The following is a 15,904-nucleotide window of genomic DNA, read 5'->3' as shown; positions in this document are numbered from 1 at the left end:
GGGAGAATGGAAGAATATATGTAAAAGCAAGGTTCAGGACTCCGCGAGCCTGAGAGACTTTCATTTTTTTCCGCCTCTGGTACTCCGCCTATTTCCTACAATCCCAACTCTGCGCGCCGACCGGAGATCTCCTCCAGCACGACCGTTTTATCAGTAACCTCGGGATGCAAAAGCTGCCATTCCACCACGAATCCAGTTGCTCTGCTCATCCATGGGCCCTTCTTAGCCCCCAAATGCTGCATAATCTCTAGGCCGTTGACGATGGGTTTTAGTTCGCAGACCGTCTCCAAATCCTGTTCTACTACATACGCTAGGAAGCGCTCGTACTCCTGGGCCACTGCAAAAAATGGTGTCAGCTTTGTGAACACTATAGTCCGGTCTTTGGGTTAATCTAGTTACCTTGGACGAGATCCCGTCCTCGCATGACTTCTTGCAAGATAGCTAGAACGATACAGAGCTTCCACTCTTTCCCCCATGATCGAATGCGCAGCCCAATTTGTTGCCGAATCTCGGCGGTTGAGGCCTGAATAGTACCCCCCAGAAGCGAGTTCTTGCACGCAATGATATCTTCAAAGTGTGCAGTTGCATCGCGCAAGATGAACAAGGTCTTGTTATCAGCTCTGAGGCTGTCTCTACCAACTTCGACCGGACGCAGCGGGGGTGGCTTCTTCTCCGTTCCTTGGCTTCGACTGGGTACAGATGTCCAAGGGGCAAAGGCAGCAATCATCCAAGCGCTGTAGTGGCTTGATGGATCTTGCAGGAGTCTCTGACGGATTGGATGTAAAGATTCATCGGTATCAGAGGGATGCAATAGTCTCGCTAGGGTATTGTATGCCAAAGGCCATGTCGATGTATCTGCCGTGACATTGTCCTGGTGGTTCGCAAAGATGGTGGGATAAAGCCCGAGTCGGTCGATGATGTGCAAGGCGCCGCGAGGATCCGGCCCTGCATGAAAGCGAGTCAGATTTGTACAACAATTCTCCAGGGCGCAATGCACTAACCATGAAGCATCTTATCTAGCTCAGCAAGCACTCTTTCTTTGCTAATCTTGTGTCGTAGCGCAACACTGATGTCCTCGTTTTGCATAGCTGCCTCTGTTTCCTTCTCAATAGTATATCCGAGCCTACTTGCGAATCGAATGAGTCGTAGGACTCGAAGAGGATCGTCCTTGAAGGTCTGATAAGGGTCGAGCGGGGTGCGAATGATCCGCTGCTTCATATCGTGAAGTCCACGCTTTGTCAGATCCTCCAACTTCGCCTCATTGAGATTGTAGAATAGCGCGTTGATCGTAGCGTCCCGACGTAGAGCGTCCTCCTCGGCAGTGCCAAACTCCATCTGAGGGTTACGACTGTCATCCGAGTATGTTTCCTTGCGCAAATTGACCAGGTCAATGTCCAGCCCGAAGATCTTGGTCGTAACAGTCTCCAAGTGCTTCGATTTTTCCGGATTCGCATCAATCTTGTGCAAGCTGACTATTGAGTCACTGAGTTCCTCATTCGGCAGGCTTCTTTTATATTTTTCCAGATTTTCAGGCTGATCGAGGTAATCTTTCAGAGCCATACCGAACTGATAGCCAGTCATGCTACTGATCCCAACGTCGATGTCATGGCTGTTCACACCAAGAAGCTTGTCGCGAACCCAGCCACCAGTAAAGCGCAGGACAAGTTCCAACTGCAATTCACCTTCATCATTCTCCCCAGTGGTGTTCCTTGCGCTTTGAATATGAGCAGCGACATCGAGTAAGAGGGTTCGCAGTGTACTCTCGAGAGGAGTAAGCTCGATCTTCGGTTGCGAGAGATCCATTTTTGGGCAGTCAATGTCTCGCTCATGCGAGGTGGATATACGTCGTCTCTTGACTGTGCGCTCCGGGAATTGCGTATCAATTTCGCGCCCATGCATGGGCTGGTGGTCGCGTCGGTTTACTCGGAGGACTTGGAGGGGCAGGTTGGAGAAGCTCCGCGGGGAGGACTTTTGTTTCGAAGCTGAAGAGGGACGGGCTGACAAGGCTATCGAGCGTAAAGAACGGCTGAAATTTAGTGTGAAACGAGATGGAGGAATATTAAGCATCAGAAATTGCCAGGACATCACATACTGGAGTGATATAGCCTGAGTCGCACCAAAGAAATTGTGAGTCAAGCAGCTGTTGATCGCCGATAAGATTGAATCTCACGTGGTTGCATCACCACCCGCATTTCTGCCGATGCGCCTGAGCTACGGAGCTTCAGAAGTGAACTGTCCACATAGTGCATTGTTCCTCTGCCTGTCACGATCTATTGCCGCGCTCTCCTTTTCCTCTGTCTCAGTGCTTAACCCACTTATTTCATTTCATTCTTCGGCTCAAATCTACATAACCCGCACCCTTGCACCCCCCCCCCCCCTGCTTCCAAACAGACGCTGCGCTGCGATCGAGATCCAGCCAGCTGCTGCCGCCCATCTGTCTGTTCCCGTCGAGTTGATGGGTCTCTTAACAGCTTTATATAATTTGCGTTAGCACCATCACCAAGTTGTCGATGACATCGCCTGGAGATGTCACTCCGGTGAAACCACCGCCTTCCTTTTCACCTGGGTCAGGGCGCAACGCATCTAAGCTTCGGTATCCGGAAGAGCAAGAGCCTACTGTGTCTATAGATGCCGAGCTAGTGGAATCTCGCTCGGTCTCCTCGCCGTCGCCGTCAATACCAGCGTCGACTGCAGAGTTGCCTATACGGTCAGCTTCGCCTCAGGCCCGCTCGATCAGATCTTCCACACCACAATTGGCTCGGTCATCATTCGGGTCGCCGTTTGAAGGACGATTTGACGGGTCTGAGGATATTCGGTCATTGATCATTCGAGCATTTTCGCCAACCGTTGCAGTTTATGCCTCCGAGGATACAGACGACCTTGTGAGGAATAAAGGCTTCAAAGGGGGGTTCTGGGACTTGCTTCGGCCTTTTGGAGAGACTGTGACGGGCAAGGTTATCATCCGAGATAGTGTTGGAGCGAGTCGTGCATGGGAGGACTTTGGTGTGCGCTTCGTTGATCTCAAAACCCTGGGCCGCGCGCCTACCGGTCAGGACCCTGGAAGAGATTCGCCCCTGGCTCAGATTGAGCAAGTTTTGGAGAAACAACTAGGTGCCTCTGATGGCTCGTCGGGAACACAAGTGCCTGCCAAGGACATACTAGGGTTTTCTGCCACTACACCCCCTTCTAAACTGTTCTTGAGGCAGTTGCTTTGCTCGACAGCCGCCTCGCCTCACGAAACCTTCGGGCATCCTGTTGCAAGTGTGATTGCCATCAGCTCCCGTAACAAGGCCCCATTGGAAACGCTTCGGCGGCTTTATGCAGAAACAAACACGGGTGAGCAGCGCTTGCCAGACTGGATTCATCAAGAGTATCTGCGCTACTACGTGTTAGTACACGATGAAGAACGTGACGACATCACCGAAACTACAAAGTTGTATGACCAAATGAAGCGTCATTTCGGTCTTCATTGTCATCTTCTCCGACTTCGAAGCAGTCAATGTGTAGTGACCGATGACGACAGCATGCAAGTGCCACACTGCGAATGGTTGTCTCCGAAAGAACACCTCTTAGGTGTTGGGGAAACTGGTAAGCGTCTTTGTCAGCCGAAGCGTTGTTGCGATTCTAAATTCGTTCTGCAGAGACCCTCGTCGATCTGGGGACAGATGGAACCTCTCACATCTTTGATTCCGATGTGTCCGCGATTAAATCCTTTGTGAGAGAGCTCATAGTCCAGTCTATCATCCCTTATATGGAGAATCGGGTTGCGGTTTGGAACGACCAAGTCGCTGCTCGTAGGCGCGGCATCAGTGGGCGTTTCATGTCGCTCTCGAAAAGATGGGCAGGGTTTAGCTCCAGCTCTCGCTCCGGAGCCAGTGGCTCAAGCGGCGGAAATGGCGGTAATTATGACACTGAACACAACTTCTACCGTCAAGAGACTCCAGAAGCGATCCTTCGGAAAATGGCCGATTTTGCGTTCATGCTGCGTGACTGGAAGCTGGCTTCGTCAACGTACGAGATGATACGCTCAGACTACGGCAATGACAAAGCGTGGAAGTATCACGCGGGTGCTCATGAAATGTGTGCTGTTAGCATGCTGCTGAATCCGCTGGCCATGTCTGCCAAGCTTAAACTGGAAAGCGTTGATCAGATGTTCGAGACTGCATGTTATTCCTACCTCACACGATGCTCCGATGCTACTCACGCGCTACGCTGTCTAGCACTGGCTGTTGAGTTGCTCAAATCTCGAGGTGGATCAGCAACGGAGAGCGCCGCCAGATGGGCCATGCGGGTCATGGACTTTGGCTTGGTCGGTTCTGTTGGGCAGATTCTATTCATGGAGCGAGTCGCCGCATGCTATGCTTCGAAGACTCCGGTGGGCGGAGCGAAATGGGGAGCCCGTCGCAGGAAAGCTGGGATGTGGAGTCTTCTCGCTGCTGATCAATGGCTGCAGGCCGGCCGACCAACACTTGCCTCTGCCTGTCTGGAGGAAGCTGAACGTCTCTATGCCGACGTGCTGGAGGTTGATGGTGTCTTCCCATTGCCAGAAATGCAAAGTTTCGTTGATAATTTGCGCCGTGCGGTGACAAGTGATTATCTTCAAGCACGAGGTTTCACTGCGCAGGATGAGCCCGCTAGTGGTGAAGCTGGGGGTACTGAGGAATTCAGCGAGAAGCTGGACAAGCGCAAGCACCGTCGCTCGCTCATGGGTCTTCCTTCTCAACTTGATGCTGGCAATCTCATAAGCGGTGGTCCAAGAGACCCTGACGACCAACCCAATGACGACTTTGAACGAGCGTAATGTTTGTTTACGAGGCCAATTTCTTTTGTCAGAACATAAACATAGAGAGACCGAGGTTGAAATAATCAAAGTCGCCCGCCGTCCCTGATCATGGAGTTGTTATTTTATCTTACTTTTGACTCTTTGCCTGTCTGATGTCACTGCATCCGAACAGGATTTGTGAACAGTATTGAAAACGTGGCGGAAGCTGTTGAAGAGCGGGCAGTCATTCGATAATTTGCCCGATGGCCCAGACAGTGAATGTCTATGGAAGTAGGTAACTCGCTGTCTTCCATGATAACCCCTAGTTGTAGTCTGGGTACCTATATAAGGAAACTGGAAAGTTTAAAAAGTTCAATCACGCGAATCTGACAACGGGCTCCTGACAGGCTCGGCTGGTCTCTTCCATCATCCCATTTGAAGTGGACTCGATGGCACCGAAGGAAGATATATTTCAAACTGAAACCTCCGCACTAGGTGCCTCCACAGTCATACACGTCCACTGTTAAACTAAGGACCTAAACCGCAAAATTTGAGAGCCTCGGGGCTGGCCTCTACTCAATCTCTGAATATTTGACGTGTTCACTTATAGAAAGAGTGTACTCCAACGTGGGAATTGACGGCAACAAGTAAGTACTTCCTGGCAATTATAAGACTAGTAGCTCCTAGCTATTGCCCATGTCGAAGACCAGCTCTCACTGCGAAGCCTCGCTGGCCCCACTCATCGATGCATCAGAATCACGTGGGTCTATCGATAAAGCGGCCCTCTCCACACCAGATGCGGGCCCAGATGATCAGTATCTCAGGCAACGGCAGCACTTGACGACAACACTTTTTGGAGGATACATCAGGTTGTAGAGACCAACGACTTGTTATACTACAGAGTCTCACTGCAAAGGCGGGACAGAGCATTCTGTGGTTCCTATACCGTGCAGCTTTCGCTCAACTATGAGTGAGCTACTGAACTATATTCTGAACAATGAGGATGCGTTCCGAAGGTATGTCCTGCGTTTGACTCGCAGCATCTGCAGGGAATCGCAGAGCCAGTATCGAGTTCACCCACTAAGAATCACACAGGAATCGCCTTCCCTCGCTGTATTCAGACTTTACCCTCCAGAAGAGGACAAATCCTGACGGCTATGCGGTCAATATTGCAGCGTGGGAACAAGCGTTGACTAAAGCAGCCAAGCGCGGATACACCTTCTCACGAGGTGTACGGCCTAGATCGGGCTCTATTGAGAACCCGAAGGAATCGAAAGCTGGTCGAAAGAAGACTGATCATCTCATTATTCGCACCGATGAGTCTCTCTTGCGAGATTTGGAACTTGCTGAGTGGGGGAGGCCGGTTGCCCTGGGTGCTGTCTTTGTAAGTTGGTGGACGGTTCATCAGAGCCTTTGGATATTGCGAAGTGGCAAATGCTAAACGAGCCCTTTGTCAGGATGAGGCTATGCGGAAACGCTCCATGATCCCCTTGGCTTTGTACAAGGCTAGCGAGACCAGTCTGCAGAAAGCCCAGTGGAGGCTGATCGATCCGGCGGCCCTGAGCCCCTGGAACGTGGTGAGTTGGGGAGTGCGACAATTGAAGGGAATCGTCATCGGACCTGATGGCGAGTCCGCTCCCAACCTGCAGGTGCAAGAATTAGTGCTGGTAGAGAACTTGCAGGTATGTCGTAACAAGCGAAGTCTGGCTATATCAGTGCCGTCATTGACCAACTTTATTTCATAGGAGGCCGCAGAACTGATCGTGAAAAAAGCTACCACGAACAGCATTTCGCAATTAGACCAGATCTACTCCAAGCAAAGCTTCATTGAAGAGTTCGCCTCAGTCTTGCATGATGCAACTGAGTTATCTGACTCAGACTTCGATGTCCTGCTACTTTATTTATCTCGGGACAGTAATGCAATCGCATATGACGGCAAGGTATGCTCGTGCTATACATACATCGAGACTGATTTTCAATGCTAATGGGTATTGGGAAAAGACGATAAAATTCAAGCCGAAGGACAAGACTGCAGAGATCACACCGGAGGACAAGAGCATTGCTTCCATCAAAACGCTCATATCCACGTTGTCGAAGCAGGTCAAGAGTCTGGAAGACAAGATTGCGGACTTGACAGCATCTGCAAAAACGGCCTTGTCTAACAAGAACCGCATCTCCGCATTGTCAGCTGTGAAGTCGAGGAAAATGGTCGAGCATAATCTTCAACAGCGCCTCAACACACTCGCCCAGCTTGAGGAGGTATACTCGAAGATTGAGCAAGCGGCCGGCCAGGTAGAAATTGTGCAGGTCATGGAAGCTAGCACTGGAGTTCTTCGCAGTTTGCATGCGCAGATTGGCGGCGCCGAGCGTGTCGAAGACGTAATGGATGAACTGCGTGAAGAAATGTCTAAGGTGGACGAGGTGGGAAGCATCATTAACGAGGCCGGGCCGGTCTTCGATGAAAGTGAGATCGACGAAGAGCTCGCGGCCATGGAGAAGAGCGACCACGAGGAGAAAGAGAAGAAGGAAGCCGAAGCCACACAGAGAAATCTGGCCGAGTTGGACAGCATCAAGCAGGCTTCAGACGAAACTGCAGGCCAGACGCAGAGAGCGAAAGACGTGGACAGTCAATTGGCCCACAGCATTGACAAACTGTCCAACATGACGATGGAAGAGCGCCCGTTGCCCGCCAATTAGTCACCAAATATCGAAGATAAGGACACGCAGGACGTGCGCTCAGCCACCTGCAAGGTCTCAATTGCTTGAATTGTATCGAAGTGAGTGGCCGGGGAAGTCATCAAGGCATATTGTCCGGTATTTGCGGTTCCCATCTGGCTGCACGCAGCCCCTCGGCCTCATCTTCTACTGGCGGTTCAGCAAGGCGATCTACCGGCATGTCACCTTGCTCAGAGGTTGGTTTTACACCAGAGATGGTTGACCGCACTTGGGCCTCGCTTTTCTTGCGGGCATTCTCGATCAAACGTTTAAAATCAGTGCCGTGATTCACAGACCATTGAGCCGTATCGAAATCCTTAGCCATGACGGCTGCTGTTTGCCCGAGGGACGACTGAGTTGGCGCAAGCCCGCCCTGTGTCCTCTCCCACACGTCAAGCTCGCGTAGCAAGGCTCTCTTACTTTTTGGGAACGACGAATCGCAATTCGCGTTCCATAAATTCATCCACTCAATATGACGTCTTTGTAGAAGCTGCCGGGGGCCCCAGTTAGGGATTCCAAGATCACGAAATTTCTTCCGTAATTGAGTATCCTTGAGTAAAGAGTAATTCATCGCAGGGAGTCTTTCAGGTGCTTTGGAAGGAGATATCGGCATCTGGCGTGCTGGAGGCCGTAGAGATCTGCCCAGAGCGTGTCGTATTAGATATGAATTGCATAAGTGCTGCAAGGACTGTTTGAAGCAGGGATAAACCTACCCAAAAGATGATGGATTGTTTGAAGCAGGGTTTGCGACAGGATTCGAATTGCCAGTACAGCTATCGAGGTGCGCAAAGACAGCCTCGTTCTTCATTCTGCGAGCGCAGATCGGGCACGCGACCGTCCCATCCCCTGTGAACTTGTTAGCCAGCTTGAATCTCAGTTGCAGATGAGGCGTCGCTACAAACCAGGTTCACAGTCTTCATCTTGACTATCTTCCACCACCTCTAGCGATCCCGAGGTTCGGCCATGGTCTCGTCCAGCCGCTGGCGCCTGCACCACCTGGGTTTGTGACCTTGTACGCACGCCCTGAGGACCGTTCTCAGTGCCGTGAACCTCTTGGTCTTCGGAATCCTCCCTCAATCTTCGCTTCTTATGGGGAGGCTCTGGATCTTCAGTAGTCCCGGCAGCGATTCGTGCGGCCTCCTTCTTCGCAAGTGTGAGAACACTTTCTCTAGCGTTTTGAAAGGCCTCGAGAATCTCCTGAACCAGCCAATTGCGGCGCAGCTTCAATTCCTGGTCACCGGACCGACATGTAGGACATTTCCCTTCTGTGCTGAGGCATCGGCGAATGCATAAAGAGCAAAATGTATGGCTGCACGAGGTGATGACCGGGGTATCGAAGAAGTCCTTGCAGACCTGACAGCGAAGTGAGGACTCGAGTGGGGCTAGAAGTGACACTGGCGTGTCCAACCAGTCGGTAGAGTCGGGAAGGTCAAAGGACTGCTCCATGATATAATTCAAAGCAGACTGACTCTTACGGTATCCGGCAAAGATGGCGCCGCAAGAAGGTGGAGATGGCGTCGGTGGGAGTGCCAAGACCCGCTGACTGATACGCGTAAAGTGGTTTCCGCGGCACGCGTCAAACTAATTGTCGAGATCAATAAGTATTCACTGCGACGCTGTCTGGCTTAGCTCGTCAGAGGCGCCATGAATTCAAAATTGTATCTTGCTGAGAATGTGCTCAATGAACGACATACTGTGAGTTTCATTCTTGTGCGCACTTCGTTTTTTTGACGCGACTGATCAGTCCTAGGTCACTTATCGATCATTGAGCCGCTCGCTCAAGGTCCACGCGAATCGAGCTAAGCAGTGCGATCCCCAACCTCATGCAGAATTCAGCAGAAGACCGGACATACTAAAGTGATATTGCGCAGAATCTTGTACGAGTTTCATCGAACCGAAAATGCCAAGCGACCGCACAGTGTCCACGCGACATACGTGATCTCCGGTGTCCAAAAACCAACGGCGCCTCCAGCGACGAATGGCCACACAAAGGACGAGGACGAGGTCATGCAAAGCAGTCCCTACCTTCCTAGCTCTATGCCGAACCAAGAAGCCGCCTCAGATGTTGTCTCAATCGCATCCATCCTATTAGTGCGCGAGGAAGATCTCGAAGGTACTCAGAACTGTCGGACTACTAGCGGCAAGACCCTGCTGACAGACACCCGGCGATATAGACGCGAAAGCCACGTTTGAGTCTGTCAAAACAATTCATGTATACAGTGTACAGGCAGCTCCTCTCCAGGATCTTAACACTTTGACAACTGTGTGCAGAGAGTTGGCTTTAACATCTACCCAAGACGACCCTCTAGAGTGTGGTTCGCAATGGGGGATGATCCAGAACCGCGACGTGAAAGTAAGTGATGGTTTCGATTCTCATCAATTGCACCAAGAGCTGACCTGTATCTTAGCGGAGATCCGGAACTCGCCCTCCCCCAGCGGCCAAGGCAGCAACCACAGCCAAGCCCGAGTCGACAGTGCCAGCTAAGCGATCTCTGGCGACCAAGGAATCTGCCGTGAGACAAGAAAACAAGCCGGATGAGTCTCAACCAACTAGTGACTCTCAATCGTCTGTGAAATCTTCCAGCAAAAGTGCTGCTCCCCAAAAAGGGAAGAGTAATCTCTTCAGCTCTTTTGCAAAGACGAAGCCTCCAAAGCCAAAACACGCTGATTCTGTGCGTACCTGGGACCCGGATCTATAGACTACAAGACCTCTTTGACTGATTTGAAAAGCAGGCTACCCACAGCGGCGCTGATGATGGTTCGTCAATATTTTGGGATGCCTTTGCAGACCATTCGCTAATTATCTACAGTTGTGCCTGATGATGCTTCCGAAGACGACGCCGAAGAGCTGTTCCCTGAGAGCGGAGACAAGGCGCCATCGACCAACCGCGAGACTAAGAAAGAACGCGAGGAGAAATTGAAGAAGATGATGGAAGAAGAAGATGCCGATGGTAAGCACTCTAACGCCGCGCATTTCTGGGATGGGAGCTTGGGTATGCGTATGCTTACCCCGGTACAGATGAAGAAATGGCCGATGCCGATGAGGAGCCTCAACGAGAACCGACTCCTGAGGAACAACCACCACCTCCTCCCCCGTCGAAGGCTGCCGAACTCAAAGAGGAAGTGACAGTACATGGCGGGCGTCGACGCGGGCGGCGCCAGGTGATGAAGAAGAAGACGGTCAAGGACGAAGAAGGTTACCTAGGTGAGTGGTCTTCAAGTCGCATCGAAGATTGAACAAGCGGAGATTGAATACGAGCTGACTCTCTATACCAGTGACTCGCGAAGAAGCGACATGGGAGTCATTCTCCGAAGATGAGCCGGCGCCGCCCAAGAAGAAACCAGCGGTCAATGTGGCAAAGGCCAAGGGCAAGCCGACGGGTCAAGGCAACATCATGTCCTTCTTTGGAAAGAAGTGAGTGTATCATGAGTATTGTGACTGTCACTATGTCGTGCTGGAGCATTGGCGCCTTTCATTTTGACAACTCTGGAGGCGCAAAGGGTTTCGAACATTGCTTTACATTTTCACACAGCCCTTTTTCAGAGTAATTTCTTAGCGTCACTAGACGCACTTTTTACCTTCACATGAATCCGAGTATAGAATCTTAGACGAGACCTCGGACTCACTAGCGACAATAATGCTGTTGCTCGTACCAATATCTTTTAGATCAGACAAGCAAGCTAGAAGGGTGATTTCATAGGAGCTACTCCTGTCTCCGAGCCTGTCAAGGGAACATCACATAGATAGCTTCCTTCTTACGGTAAGCTGGAGCTGAGCTCCAAGGAAGAAGAGGCAGATTGACCACCAAGCGAGCATATACATAGTCGAATCCTGTATGATAATTCAACATGAGGGTTTCCACCAGTCTTTCTGATGAAGGTTCGACCTGTTTCTGTTCTTCGGAAAAGTGAAGTTGTGGTGCTCCACAAATATTTGTAAACAGACGCCGATCGCTTCTCCGCACTTTGTAGTGGAGACAATGCAACCATTGAAAGCATCAAATCGTCTGATCTCATTCTGCATCGATCGACAGCAAGCCTGCGCTCACCTTCAAGCCCCCAGTATGTTACGTGATGCTACCTAACCAGCAATTTCTCCGAGGAGCATCGTCAGGATGCAACTGTCCTTGCAGATCACTAGACTGGGCAGTGTCACCAGGTCCATCTCGCGAAGCGGGCGGTTGAGCATCTGCAAACGCTATGGGCGGCGCCGCACTGGTAACACAACCGACAGGGCCGGCAGTGGTCTCGTCCATCGTGGTCGATGCTTGGCTCTTGCTGCGCGTCCGAAGAATGCGCCCTTGTCTGACGGAGGATCGGCAGGCGCGATGATCGGCCTTTGTTCTATTTATGCTCCGTTCTGAGCCCATACTTGACCGCGCGACCTTGGAAATCATTCGACAGGCCCAAGCTGTCAACAATGCCGCTGTCAGCCCTACTGCTTGGAGGCTTGCTAGCCTCGTCAACTTCTGCGCTGCCGGGTCGCGATAGTCCTACCGTCCATCGACGAGCGTGTCCTGACTACACCTCCTACGCATCGACGCCGCAGTATGTATACTGATCGGGCCTGTAAATCCTCTATGTGATGTATGAATGTGAACTCATCTTTCACTAGTGGCCCATACAGTGGAGGACCCTTGAATCTCCCCTATCAACGCCCAGACCCTGCATGCCGTACCTTTTCGTCGGCTTCGGTCGAACAGGTCATTGAGGATGTTACTTCGCGTCTGGTGGACAAAGATCTAGCGCAACTGTTCCGAAATGCGTTCCCAAATACTCTAGACACAACTATTCGCTGGCACCAGAATGAAACGGCGGCAGTGTCAAAAAAGTCAAACAAGCGGGACTCTGCGCAATGGACCGGCCTCCAGACGTTCATTGTCACCGGCGATATCAACGCAGAGTGGCTGCGCGACTCAACCAACCAGCTCACCAACTACCAGGCCCTCGCCAAGAAGGATAAGAGCATCTACAATCTCATTTTGGGGGCAATTCACACCCAGGCCGAGTTTGTCATCCAGTCGCCTTACTGCAATGCTTTCCAGCCACCTTCTGCAAGTGGCATCTCCCCCGAGAAAAGCACTCAGAAGGACACCGTGAGCCCGCCTTACGACAATTCTTTTGTGTTTGAATGCAAATATGAACTCGATTCCCTCGCGCATTTCCTCCTTCTCGGCACAGAGTTCTATGAGAAGACTGGTTCCACAGAGTTCCTGACCGACCGGTGGTATCAGGCATTACAGACTGTTCTCACCGTACTGGATGCTCAATCACAGCCGACGTTTAACTCCCAGAATCAATTTGTCACTAATCAATACACTTTCCAGCGGGAGACAAACACAGGCACAGAAACGCTCAATTTGAAAGGTATTGGAAATCCCCTCAATGGCGGTACAGGTCTCATTCGAAGTGCTTTCCGCCCGAGTGACGACGCTACAATTTTTGGTTACTTCACCCCCCCGAACGCAATGATGTCTGTGCAACTCCAAAAGATAGCCAAAGTCATCAAAGCTGCCGGTGGTCCAGATGATGTCGCCGAGAAGCTGGAGCGCCGCGGTTCCAGCTTGGCGAATTCCGTGAAAGAGCATGCGATCATCAATGATCCCAGATACGGCGATGTGTATGCTTTCGAGGTCGACGGCTATGGGTCCCGAACCCTGATGGATGACGCCAATATTCCGTCTCTACTATCACTCCCGTACCTTGACTTTCTCGACAAGAAGGATGAGACGTATCAAAACACTCGCAAGATGATCACTGAGAAAGGTGGCAATCCATACTATCTCGAGGGTCCTGCCTTCCACGGAATTGGCGGTCCGCACAGTAAGACCACGACTTTGACCTAAGAGTCGTCCGCTCCATTTTGACTGACTTTATCTAGTTGGGCTCGAAAATGCCTGGCCGATGTCCCTGTTGATGCAGGCCATGACTTCCGACAATGACACGGAGATTCTCGACTGCATCAACTTGGTTCGTGACTCTAGCTTACTGGGTCTCGTCCATGAGTCAATCAATGTCACCAACATCGAGATCTACACTCGTCCTTGGTTCGCGTGGGCCAACTCCGTCTTTGCGCAGACCATTCTAAAGGTAGCGAAAGAGCGGCCGCATTTACTCTTTGGGGACAACGCGGAAGCCTATGTCATTGACTAGGGTGGAAGACCTCTCGAGGCGCATCTTTGAAAGACGTGCTGAATACATGGCCCCCAGGGGGCTAAGAGTTTTCTCACGGCGCCGAGTCGACGGCGTGCTTAACCGTGGATGCTTCCTTGCCTGGGAATTGTACATGTGCATTAGGAAAACCCGCAATCCTTCCGTGAATTGAGCATGCGATTACGCAAACATGCCAGTAGTTGGGCTCTTGCAATGAAGAGGCCTAAATTTGTATGTTTCCGAAGAGATTTAAGCTTCTAGGTCTAGGAACGCGCCATTTCATATGTGCAATCTCGTAATCTCAGGGAACCCTCTCGTATCGGTCGTAGAACAATTCAAATCAGGACTCTCCGAAGTCCATCTGTACCGCCCAAAACCCTCCTGCCCGTGACCGGACACCTTCCTTTCCCACTCTCCCATTTTCCAGCACGCTTGCGGGTAATCCTATCTCCATCTTCAGTCCCATCCGAGCCGCTCTTTACAGGGTCATCGTCGCCTGTGATCTCCTCCTCCCAAGGAGCACCGGCCCCTTCTCCGTTCATGAAGTCAATCTGTCGTTGGTGCTCGCCATTCAGCCAATGGAAAATACACACATAGCAGAACACATAGCCCGTCTGGCACGCTGTCGGGTTGACCAGTGTGTTCAGACAGACTGGGCACATATTCGCGCTCGACGTCTCGGCCGGCGGGAGCGGCACAGTGAAAATGGGAAGATACGAAGTCGCGGAGATTGGAGACTGATGACGTCGGGCTGATTTCAATGCGGATTTCAAGTCGCCTGAAGCTTTCTTTTCTTGCTCGGCTTGCTTTTTCTCCTTCTCCTCTTGGCCGGCTTTGCGTCGCTCTGCAGGGCTGGTTAACCCCGATACAACGGGTGCTGGCAGTTCGAGAACCTCGGTGGCTTTCCGGGCCAATTGCCGCGAGAAGTCACTTGCGTGCCACCATTCAAGGAATTTAAGGGCGAAGATCGAAGCGGGCAAGAAGTAGCGCAGAGAAGTGAGGAGCTGTGGGTAGATATTTTGAGGGCTCAACAGACCCATCAGACCTGAGCCGGGACGTTGGTGGCGACGGGTCCCAGCGGAGGCTGGCTTGGAATCCAGCACAGCGGCAATCGCACGATGGTCTGCAGCTCCTAGCCGCCGAATGCGCGTCCCAATTAGCCACAGGAAGGGGGAGGAGTATTTGGTATTATCGAAGAGATAGGCAAGATTGAATGCCAAAATGGAGAAATAGTATGCTGCGTTGACGGAGGGATAGATGTTGCGCAGGAACCACTTGTAGTAGTGGAATATTCGTTGGCGAATTGTCGCATTATGAGGAAGATCGTCGTTGGGATTGTACCGTGGACCGCCGCCCATGACGAGGGATGCATGTGGTGCAGCATGTATATCATATCCCTCGTCCAGTTTTCGTTTCAGATAGGGGATTCCGACCATGACTAGCAGGTTCTTCCAAATGTCTGTCGAGTGCAGCTTTAGGGCATCACGCACGGGACCAGCCGCGCCGACCTGGGCGCGTGGGATTTCGCCATTCTTCGTGCGGAGGACACGCTCGCGCTTCAGAGAGTAAAAGTTTTCGGTGAACGATCCGCCAAACGTGCGGAGATAATAGCGTTCGACAACGAGTGAGAGGAGCGCATAGACTTCGTCGTACGAGTTGAGAATACGGAGCAGATAGCGAGGATGTCGGTGTGTCGCAACGGCAAGAAGGTAGCGGAGGGAGGGCGGGAGGAGGTCGGAGAGTTGCTGTTCAGCAAGTAGTTCTACAGAGTAGCATCGTCGTCAGCCCAATGGTTCAAGTCAGGCGTTCAAATTCGGCGTGGAGAAGCAGGGGGCATCCCCGGATTCCGCGGCCGACAAAAGCGGAGATCATGTGGATGTACTCACCGAAAAGTGATGGCTTCTGCTCATCAAACTCCTGTTGGAGACTGGGTAGATACTCCATTGTTCGAGGAGCCGCTCATTCCCAACCAGCGAGTGTGCAAGTAGGTCAATGGGCGCTCCGCGGGGATGAATGGGGGAAGTGGTCGAGGTGGAATTGGAGACTCGGGATCACAGCCGAGGCTCAGTTGCCCGAGGCGGGCTGCGCTAAGGTACGCTGATCCGTGGGCCCACCCTCCACACTGTAGTACTGTTGAAAGTAGAAACTAAAATCTGCAAAGTACGACGTACAGTACCTGATAGCTTTACAAGAAGGTATTATCCCAAGCCTGCTGCTCGTACTTCTAGGTGAAGTGGTCTCTCTGGGTATGTGCAAGTAGAGTGTGATGATATC

The 15,904-nt window shown here is 51.7% G+C and overlaps 8 protein-coding genes across 8 annotated transcripts; 4 read left to right on the top strand and 4 right to left on the bottom strand.

Moving 5' to 3' along the window:
• Window positions 1-95: 95 nt before the first annotated feature.
• Window positions 96-1,899, bottom strand: N7539_003567 (tRNA adenylyltransferase; the record flags this gene model as incomplete). The annotated part of the gene is made up of 3 exons (XM_056933169.1): window positions 96-337; window positions 400-945; window positions 1,002-1,899. 3 exons carry the CDS (start codon window positions 1,897-1,899, stop codon window positions 96-98), a joined length of 1,686 nt encoding a protein of 561 aa, XP_056790710.1.
• Window positions 1,900-2,510: 611 nt separating this feature from the next.
• N7539_003566 (TRAPP III-specific subunit 85 family protein) lies at window positions 2,511-4,801 on the top strand (the record flags this gene model as incomplete). The annotated part of the gene is made up of 2 exons (XM_056933168.1): window positions 2,511-3,588; window positions 3,642-4,801. The coding sequence occupies 2 exons, from the start codon at window positions 2,511-2,513 to the stop codon at window positions 4,799-4,801; spliced, it is 2,238 nt and encodes a 745-aa protein (XP_056790709.1).
• A 927-nt stretch (window positions 4,802-5,728) lies between these two features.
• On the top strand, window positions 5,729-7,459 carry N7539_003565 (putative vacuolar sorting protein SNF7 family protein; the record flags this gene model as incomplete). The annotated part of the gene is made up of 5 exons (XM_056933167.1): window positions 5,729-5,778; window positions 5,858-6,146; window positions 6,220-6,444; window positions 6,508-6,702; window positions 6,764-7,459. 5 exons carry the CDS (start codon window positions 5,729-5,731, stop codon window positions 7,457-7,459), a joined length of 1,455 nt encoding a protein of 484 aa, XP_056790708.1.
• Window positions 7,460-7,559: 100 nt separating this feature from the next.
• Window positions 7,560-8,923, bottom strand: rad18 (E3 ubiquitin-protein ligase RAD18; the record flags this gene model as incomplete). Its single annotated transcript, XM_056933166.1, has 3 exons — window positions 7,560-8,115; window positions 8,191-8,323; window positions 8,380-8,923. 3 exons carry the CDS (start codon window positions 8,921-8,923, stop codon window positions 7,560-7,562), a joined length of 1,233 nt encoding a protein of 410 aa, XP_056790707.1.
• Window positions 8,924-9,121: 198 nt separating this feature from the next.
• Window positions 9,122-10,896, top strand: N7539_003563 (uncharacterized protein; the record flags this gene model as incomplete). The annotated part of the gene is made up of 9 exons (XM_056933165.1): window positions 9,122-9,172; window positions 9,228-9,283; window positions 9,349-9,590; window positions 9,652-9,830; window positions 9,886-10,149; window positions 10,208-10,235; window positions 10,288-10,428; window positions 10,497-10,682; window positions 10,754-10,896. The coding sequence occupies 9 exons, from the start codon at window positions 9,122-9,124 to the stop codon at window positions 10,894-10,896; spliced, it is 1,290 nt and encodes a 429-aa protein (XP_056790706.1).
• Window positions 10,897-11,544: 648 nt separating this feature from the next.
• N7539_003562 (uncharacterized protein) lies at window positions 11,545-11,733 on the bottom strand (the record flags this gene model as incomplete). The annotated part of the gene is made up of 1 exon (XM_056933164.1): window positions 11,545-11,733. The coding sequence occupies one exon, from the start codon at window positions 11,731-11,733 to the stop codon at window positions 11,545-11,547; it is 189 nt and encodes a 62-aa protein (XP_056790705.1).
• A 164-nt stretch (window positions 11,734-11,897) lies between these two features.
• Window positions 11,898-13,630, top strand: N7539_003561 (glycoside hydrolase family 125 protein; the record flags this gene model as incomplete). The annotated part of the gene is made up of 3 exons (XM_056933163.1): window positions 11,898-12,025; window positions 12,093-13,300; window positions 13,359-13,630. 3 exons carry the CDS (start codon window positions 11,898-11,900, stop codon window positions 13,628-13,630), a joined length of 1,608 nt encoding a protein of 535 aa, XP_056790704.1.
• Window positions 13,631-13,965: 335 nt separating this feature from the next.
• pex12 (ubiquitin-protein ligase peroxin 12) lies at window positions 13,966-15,574 on the bottom strand (the record flags this gene model as incomplete). The annotated part of the gene is made up of 2 exons (XM_056933162.1): window positions 13,966-15,392; window positions 15,517-15,574. 2 exons carry the CDS (start codon window positions 15,572-15,574, stop codon window positions 13,966-13,968), a joined length of 1,485 nt encoding a protein of 494 aa, XP_056790703.1.
• Between the last annotated feature and the right edge of the window lie 330 nt (window positions 15,575-15,904).

This window comes from Penicillium diatomitis (genome assembly GCF_028827545.1).
Source record: "Penicillium diatomitis strain IBT 30728 chromosome Unknown utg000004l_segment0_segment0, whole genome shotgun sequence".
Classification (NCBI taxonomy): Eukaryota; Fungi; Ascomycota; class Eurotiomycetes; order Eurotiales; family Aspergillaceae; genus Penicillium; species Penicillium diatomitis.
This window is presented reverse-complemented; position numbering and strand designations above follow the sequence as displayed.